General features: G+C 40.5%; 1 protein-coding gene across 1 annotated transcript; it reads right to left on the bottom strand.

Annotated features, from left to right (window-relative positions):
• Positions 1-6,664: 6,664 nt before the first annotated feature.
• On the bottom strand, positions 6,665-7,054 carry LOC115214840. Its single transcript, XM_029783874.1, has one exon. The coding sequence runs from the start codon at positions 7,052-7,054 to the stop codon at positions 6,665-6,667; it is 390 nt and encodes a 129-aa protein (XP_029639734.1).
• Between the last annotated feature and the right edge of the window lie 1,788 nt (positions 7,055-8,842).

Genomic DNA, 8,842 nt, shown 5'->3' with positions numbered 1-8,842 from the left:
GAAAGAAACGCACGAGTTAGTTGAACAAGGATTAAAGGCAATTGACAGAACAACGTGCCGGGAAAATTCAAATGTTGGATACTGCAATTTGGGCTGTACCCAAGAATAATGTGGCCATTGCAAATGTACGAAATAGCCTCGAGTAGAGTAGAAAGGATGGAACAAAGATGCAGTGTGTTTATCAGAAAATGCCTTGGTCTGCCGAAACGACTGAATACAACTGCACTATATGGAAAACCCGCACTGCAACTACCAATAACATCAATCGCCGAAGAATATAAGGCAGGAAAGGTAAGGACACTAATGATGCTATTCAAACGATCAGAGCATCCGGGAAAACCCTCCAAAGGTACGAACAGGGAGGAAAAGGAAGGCAGAAGAGGCAGTAAACAGGGCGATCGGAAAACTAAGGCACGCAGATATAGTCGGAGCGACGCAATAAGCTAGAACCGGCCTAGGGTCGCAAAATTTCAGGCCATTTTGCAAGAGCAGTGTAAAAGATTTGAAAGAGGCAGTGATATACTAAGTGAGAAAGGAGGAAGAAGAAAGGCGAAATGTACATTTGGTGCAATGCAGTCAACAGGGACAGTGCCTGAGATGGGAGGAATATGTGATCAACCGCAGAATATCATGGAAGGAACTTTGGGCTTGGGAACAAGCAAGAACATCCTTCCTGATCATGTCTACCTTCGACGTTCTACCCTCAGCGGCGAACTTAGTCCGGTGGAACATAAACACAACCGATGAGTGTAGATGCGGAGAGAAAGCGATGGTTAGACATGTTCTGTCAGGTTGCAGACTAGCAATTGAAAGATATTCATGGCGGCATAATCAAGTCCTCGGCGTCATAAGCACATCACTCAAGGATAAGATCGAGAGGTACAATAGGGGAGAGTACCCAAAAGTAGAAAAGCGCAGGAAAGTATACTTCCACAAGGAGGGAAACGGATATAAACCAGGCCTACAAGTAAAGTTTACGAGATAGACGAAAGATGGGAGGGATACTGGGAGGTCGCCACGGACTTGGAAAGACAAGTAATATTTCCACTAATAAAAACAACAAAAAGACCGGATTTAGTTCTATGGAACAGAGGCCGGAGAATGGGAATTTTATTACAACTAACAGTACCTTGGGAAGAGAACATCGGCAATGCAGAGGAACGAAAGGAGAAGACTGTATGAAAAGCTAATCGAAGAATGCAGAGAACAGAGATGGAATGTCGAATATTATCATCTGGCAGAGGGGGATAGAGTCTTCATTGAAAGGAAAATGACAACGCTCTTCAAAAGAAAATTTGTTTATTTCTAGCCCCGAGCTGCGTAAACTAATAAGGAGTGTACAGGAGGCGGTCGAAAAAGCCAGCTTCTATATATGGCTGAAGCGGGAAGACCGAAAATGGCTTGAAAGTCATAATATGCCGGCGGAAAATAACATCACTAGATGAGACAAGCTGACACTGAATCAGCTTCGCTGACTGACAGGTGACGGTCGTTTAGAAAAAGCACGGGCTAAAAACTACACACCTTCACTAGTCAGTTAAGGTGAGACAGTGTCATGTGACAACTTGCTGGGACTGCCTGCTGGAGCCTAGCGGCAGGTATTTAAAGCGAAAGATTTGACAAGTCAGTCAGTCACCGGCTGACACTCGCTGACGATACATCGAAGAGGCCAGGGAACAGAAGAAAGAAGAAGAAAGAAGACATGCACCCAACACCGGAGCTGAAGAAACCTCCGAAGGGGAAGGGCCGCCACGTCAAAACGGTAGAGGAGTAGGGGCCGAAACCGGACGTGGTTCGTCCTGATGATGTCTTGAGCTAACTGGATCCTATAAAGGAGCTGTTGTGGTAGCAGACCACGAAACACGGTTGTATTTCTATCCCTTAGTAGGTTGAATCCATAACCCCTAACTTACTTTGTGTATATATATGTCACAAAGTGAGTGATCTTGGCATAGTTGGAGAATTAGGAGAATGGCTTCATGGCTTTCTGAAGGACAGAAGTCAGGTGATAGTAGCCAATGGGTTCACCTCCAATGACACGCAAATAGTGAGTGGCGTTCCGCAAAGCACTGTTTTAGGACCAATACTGTTCATAATGGCCGTCTCAGACATGCACTCAGCCACACAGAGAAACACAATCACAAGTTATGCAGATGATACACAAGTTTCACAGGTAATACAGAATCCTGAAGACGCTATGAACCTGCAATTTGAGCTGGATAGAATATACAAGTGCGCCGAAAAGAATAACATGCAGTTCAAAGCTGAAAAGTTTGTGCTATCAGCATGCAAAACTAAATGCAACATCCAATACATACACTGGATCTGGAGGGATTGCAATCCCAGAGGCACAATCAGTTCGAGACCTGGCCATTTACATGAGTAATGATGCAACCTTTCATGTGCATGTTGCTAAAGTGGCAATGAAATGTTGGCGGCTGACCGGATGCATTCTTAGAAATTTTAGAACAAGAGAGCAGGAAACCATGATGGTCCTCTGGAGGACACTTGTCCTAAACCACCTTGACTATTGCTCTCAGCTATGGTCACCAACCAGTGCCAAATTAATCGTATTTTATTTAATCCACAAATAAATTCGTTAATCGGTTGTTCCTTATTTTAAAGGCCAGAGAAATGGGGTGGTTTTAATCAACCACATATGAAAGAATAGCTTTCCTGATCTTCCTTCAATTTTCAGTTGGCTTTCAAATAGAAAATAATAATAATTCTCATTTGGATTGCCATAACAGGACGCATTGCTCACTTTCCTACAACACGTGGTGAATAATCCCGATTTATTAGGACTAAACGTGGACTTCGCTCCTCTGAATTACCGTATCCAAAGTGTAAATGCTTCAAAACAGGTACAAATCATCTTCTGGAATTTCTCTCTTGTTATACATTATTACATTGTAGGCTCATTTGTCGAATCTGTACTTAAACATCGAGCTCTGCGATAGAGTTTTCTTTAATGTTAAGTTTCTTTAAAATGCGATTGAAATTTTGCAGAGATAAGGTTTTGAGGGTGAAGGTTAAGATTATGTTGATAAAACTTTAAAAAAAAATAATGTTTGGTGGAGTTTTGGATCTATTCTTACGAACCCCTAACCTACAATGACTTCCTCACAACTCTCTCAACGGTGCATATTTTCCAATGAAAGCTTTGCAGCTCGAATTTCTGTGTCTGATCCGGATCTCTGCAAAAACGTTATCTTATTCAATTCTTTCGACATAAAGAACATTTTAAAAAACAGACACTCGCGAAATTTTATTTTAAAATATTTATACTTTTAAAAAGGTTATTCGAATGCAAAGTTATGGCATAGTCATCAAAGCGATTCCAGCCATGGCACGATAGTCACAGCTGAAATGTCTTTCAGGATAAGTCTGGTCAGTAAGAGCTGACTCGGGGCGAAACAACAACGAGGTAATTATGAAGAATGTAATTGTCCATTGTGCTGGGTGTTTGATATATATAATGTTACACAGCATGAAGGTGTAAATGTATCGATTTGATTGTTGTGTGATGAGATTTGATTTGAAAAAATCCAAGATTAAACTGCAATTGTTCTGCTAAAGGATCAAATCTATTGTTTATCATTATGGAAATGTTGACAAATTTCCACTGCTAAGTCTTAAGATTTTAATGTTTCTCTGATATTCCAGAATAGTAGATGACACAGGAGTTAAAGAATATCTATATGTAGTAGCGAAAAGTGAAAGATTATGGGAAATGGATTGTGTGGAAAGAAGCCTGTATGCAGCTCTGCAGAAGAATTGATTTCAATGATGAAATGCCAAGTAATAAAGTAAAAGGATCTTTCCACTGTGATATCTATTAAACAGGATTCGTTCAAAAAGGTATCCACTTTACTTAGAAATGTATTTGTTTTATAGGCGCAGGGGTAGCTGTGTGATATAAAGCTTCTTCCTCAACCACATGGTTCCGTGTACAGAACCATGCATGGCACCCCGGACAAGTGTCTTCTACTATAGCCTCTGGCCGACCAAAGCCTTGTGAGTGGATTTGTTCATATATATATATATATATATATATATATATATTCTTCTTCTCCCGTCTGTCTTGATAGACAATGGGTCGCGCCAAGGGTGGGGCCTACTTTGATGATGAGCAGCGTCTGCTGTGACTGAACAGTCCAATTCTAGAGTGGCAGTCCCTGGTACAGTTGCTGCACACGAACATCGATGGGTACGTGTGGGGTGTTGCTGCAGTTGTCCTCTTCCTGTCCCGCCTGTCCGACCACAGCTGTGCTCTCCTTTCTTCAGCCATGGAAACGCCTTTCCTCACTGTCCGACGCCAGGCAGAGCGGTCAGCAGCTGTTACCTCCCACGTGTCCACACAGATGTTGGCAGTCCTCAGGTCGCGCTTGCACACATCCCTGTATCGTAACTGTGGACGTCCCTTGGGTCGGGATCCCGTGGTGAGTTCGCTGTACAGGATGTCTTTAGGCATGCGACCGTCCTGCATGCGGCAGACGTGTCCGAGCCAGCGCAGTCGTCTCCGCACGAGGAGGGCATGCATGCTTGGCATATTAGTCTGTTCTAGGATGACTCCGTTTGGTACTCGGTCCTTCCAGGAGATGCCAAGGATCCGTCGAAGACACCGCATGTGGAAGCCGCTGAGGCGGCATTCTTGCCGGGTGTATGTTGTCCAGCTCTCGCTGCCGTAGAGTAGGGTGCTCAGCACGCAGGCTCGGTACACTGCGATCTTGGTGGTTATTGTGAGCATGTTGTTTTCCCACACTCTCCTGGAGAGCTTAGCCATGGCAGCAGCAGCTTTCCCAATCCGTCTGTTCAGCTCCGGCTCGAGGGACAGGCTGCTGGAGACCGTCGATCCCAGGTAAGTGAACTCCTTCACCACCTGCAAGCTGTGGTCGCCGACACTGATGCTGGGGACCCCTCCGACGTCCTGGCCCATGATCTCTGTCTTTTTCAGGCCGATGGTAAGGCCGAACTCTTGGCAGGCATCCGCCAGGGAGCTGACCAGCCTCTGGAGACCCGGCTGGTTGTGTGATGTTAGGGCGGCATCGTCAGCAAAGAGGATCTCTCTGATCAGCACCTGACGGACTTTGGTCTTAGCTCTGAGGCGCGCAAGATTGAACAATCCACCATCAGCCCTGGTGTGGAGGAACACTCCGTCGTCCGACGTTCTGAAGGCATAGGACAGGACAAGGGAGAAGAAAATTCCGAAGAGCGTCGGCGCCAGAACGCAACCCTGTTTCACTCCACTCTGGATGGGGAACGACTCCGAGGGCGATCCGTCAAACTGCACTGTTCCCTGCATACCGTCGTTCCCTGCATATATATATATATATATATATATATATATATATATATATATATATATATATATATATATATATATATATATATATATATATATAAATATATATATATATATATATATATATATATATATATATACGCATGAGTGTCTCTATGTTTGTCCCTCCACCATCACCTCCCAATAGATGTTGCTGTGTTCACACGCCCGTAACTTAGCACTTCGGCAAAAGAGACCAATCGAATAAATACTAGGCTTACAAATAAGTCTTAGAGTCGATTTCTTCGACTCAAACTATTTAAAGTGGTGCTCCAGCATGGCCACAGACAAATGACTGAAAGAATTAAAAGAGTAAAAGGAATAGAGGTGAGAAGACTCATTGCTGTGCTGACTGTAATAAATTATTCTCTGCAAAATGTAACTTAGCTAAACATAAATGCACTCAAACAGGAGAGAAGCTATATCAGCGTGATATGTGTGGTGCATCATTTCTCAATAATAATATATAAGTCAACACACATATATTCATACAGGAGAGAAGCCGTTGTTATGTGTCTCTCTCAAAATAGTGTACTGAAGGGTGAGAAGCCAAATTAGCGTTCCTATCTGTGGTAAATCATTCTCTGTAAGAAGTCATTTAACTAAGTGTAATCTCATTCATCAGAAAGCGAAATCATATCATTGTGATATCTCTGGCAAATTGTTCTCTAGAAGCTCTGGCCCAATGTAAACACACGTGTACTCTTAAAGGGAAGATGCCATATCACTTTGACATTTGTGGTAATTCATTCTAGCAAATCACTAATTTAACTATTCTTGAGAGCATTCATGCAGGAGGACAAAAACCTATCCGTATTATGTCTGCGGTAAATCATTCTCTCTGAATGGTTCCTTAACTAAACACAAACATATTCCTGCAGAAGAAGAGATGTGTTACTGATGTCATGGAATATCATTGAAAAGACGATTAACTATCGGTGTATCTAATTATGCAGGTGGGCTATTGTATCAATGTCAAAAACCATTTGATAAAAGAAATATCTTATATAAGAATAAAGGTGTCCACACAAGAGGGAAGATATAACTGTATGTTATAACAACCGCTGTACACTTTATTTTATATAACCATATCAATATTTACATTGGTAACATTGTGGAAAGTTCTTTCATAATATTCACTAGCAAACCTACCCATCTACGATTGGAGATGAAAGGAGGATGGAAAATAATAACAACTTTCAGTATAAATGTATTTATACTGAAATAGGGCATGGGAAATCTAACAAAATATAAATAGCGGTTGGTTTCGATTATATTCATGTAGAGTTTATATAGTACATATTCATGATATTATTATGTTTACAATACTTCTTTGTAACAGATATTTTGTGTTTCATCAACACTAATTTTCAAATTAGCTGAGTCCACTGCTCTGCTCATAGAGACATACAACTGGCCGTGTGTAAACAACGGACTGGGCGGAAACACACCAACATAATCTAAAGTCTGGCCCTGAGACTTGATATTTGTGAATGAGAAGGCTAGTTTGATGGGAAATTGCCTGTATCTTAATTGGAAGGGAAACTGGTTGTCGGAGGGTAACAGTGGTATCCGACGTGTGAACAGGTGCTTACCACTGTGAGGGCCACTCGCTATCACTGCCTCGATGACGTGAGAATTGAGTTGCGTGAGGGTGTATCTTGTTCCGTTGCAATTTCCATTGGCAGGGTCACAATTTCGTAGGAGCATTATAGGACAGTACTTTTACAGTGAGATCCTATGCTTAGGTAGTCCCGATGGATTCAAGTTGTTAAGGAAATCCTGTAGATACTGTTGCTAATTGCCATCAACTATAATGTCCGAACTTAATTAGTGTCAACTTTCTTCTGGGAAGTTGTTAATCATGTATTCATTAACATTATTGTTTTTATTTATTTAGTTTTTGTCCTGGGTGCTGTACCAAATTGAAATCGCTGTAGAGGAAGTGTGTTGATGGGGTTAAAATAAACGCACGCACCCACACCCACACACGCATAGTGTCTTTCTCTCTGTTTCTGTGTGTTTCTGTTTTCCTCTGCCTCTGCCTTTCTCTCTTTGTCTATGTGTGTCAGTGTGTCGCTCATACAATTTGTGTGTCGCTCACACCATCAACATCCAGAACCGTTGTAGAGATAATAATGAAAGAACATCTGAAAGTACTGTTGGAACATTCATAAATGCTATTTAGGTTTTTGTTTCTGTTTAGCTACTGTGGCCGATTTTCGTATAATTTATTTTCATGTATTTTTATTTATGTACTAGCAGTATCGCCCGGCGTTGCTCGGGTTTGTAAGGGAAATAACTATATAAGCATTTTTAGAGAGTTATAGCCAAAAATTAGGAAAAAAAGCATTAAAAATGGAAAAAAAATTAAGGTAAATTTCTTTTTAAATCGTTGACACATCGTAGATATTTTTAGAGAGTTACTTCCCTTATATAATAGCGAAAAAATGCATTAAAATAGAAAAATATGATGGTAAATTTTTTTAAATCGTAGACTCATCGTAGACGCGCGCTAATACCCAGAAGGGCTCGATATGACTCACGACTATAAGATACCCGGTTTTGATTACACTGCACCGCAAAATGTGGGAGTAGTTAGGAATCTAAATCGTAGGAGACAGACACACAACTTCACTCCTATATATAAAGATATAAGTCACGTAGTTATATACACATACTTTGTTATATACACATTCTTAAAAGAATATGTTATTTTGAATACAACATTTATAAAGAATAAAATATTTTTTGGTTTTTCTTAACCCTTTCGTTACTATATTTCTGACCAAAATACACCCTTATGTGTTTCAATTAATTTCTAACGTAATCATAAATTTAGTCTGGTTTCATTAAACAACTATAACTTTTTTATTTATCAATATATTAATGTGATTTTTGGAAGATAATTTAATGAAATGTCCTCAACCAATTCTATACTATAATTTTCGTCACAAAGTGACTCTAATTGCAGGTAGATACAGGTAAATTCAACAATATATAAAATTATTAAAATTTTGTTCAAACATCGCTATAGAAAATAGGTTATTAGCTAATATTCAATTGGGTATACAACAACATTTTACGATGGAATTTGTTATTCTGGGTAACTGTCTGATACCCATAATAATATTATGGCAAAATAGGCCTTAATTTCATTTAAGGTTGTTGGAAATAACAAACTATCCTTTCTTTCGTTTTGTTTACGTTTAGCGTAACGTTTCGTTTCCGCCGTAATGATTTCAAATGGGCTCATTCGAAAAAGTAAAAAGAAATAGTTTAAGGCTTTACTCTTCTGGGAAAGTCTGTGGCTTGGTGCAGTTTCTTCAGAAAAATCACCGAAAGAAGCAGTTTTTAAATTTTCACTCCATTCAGGTACCAATTCATTTTCTTAATCGCTGTCGGATTCACTGTTTTCACTTTAATAGCTGCAAACTTGCAAAGACAAAGGAGGAGAAGGGTGATAGCGTCAGTGAAACAGTTCGCTCCGTTTGTGTG

Source organism: Octopus sinensis, linkage group LG8 (assembly GCF_006345805.1).
Source record: "Octopus sinensis linkage group LG8, ASM634580v1, whole genome shotgun sequence".
Taxonomy (NCBI): domain Eukaryota; kingdom Metazoa; phylum Mollusca; class Cephalopoda; order Octopoda; family Octopodidae; genus Octopus; species Octopus sinensis.
This window is presented reverse-complemented; position numbering and strand designations above follow the sequence as displayed.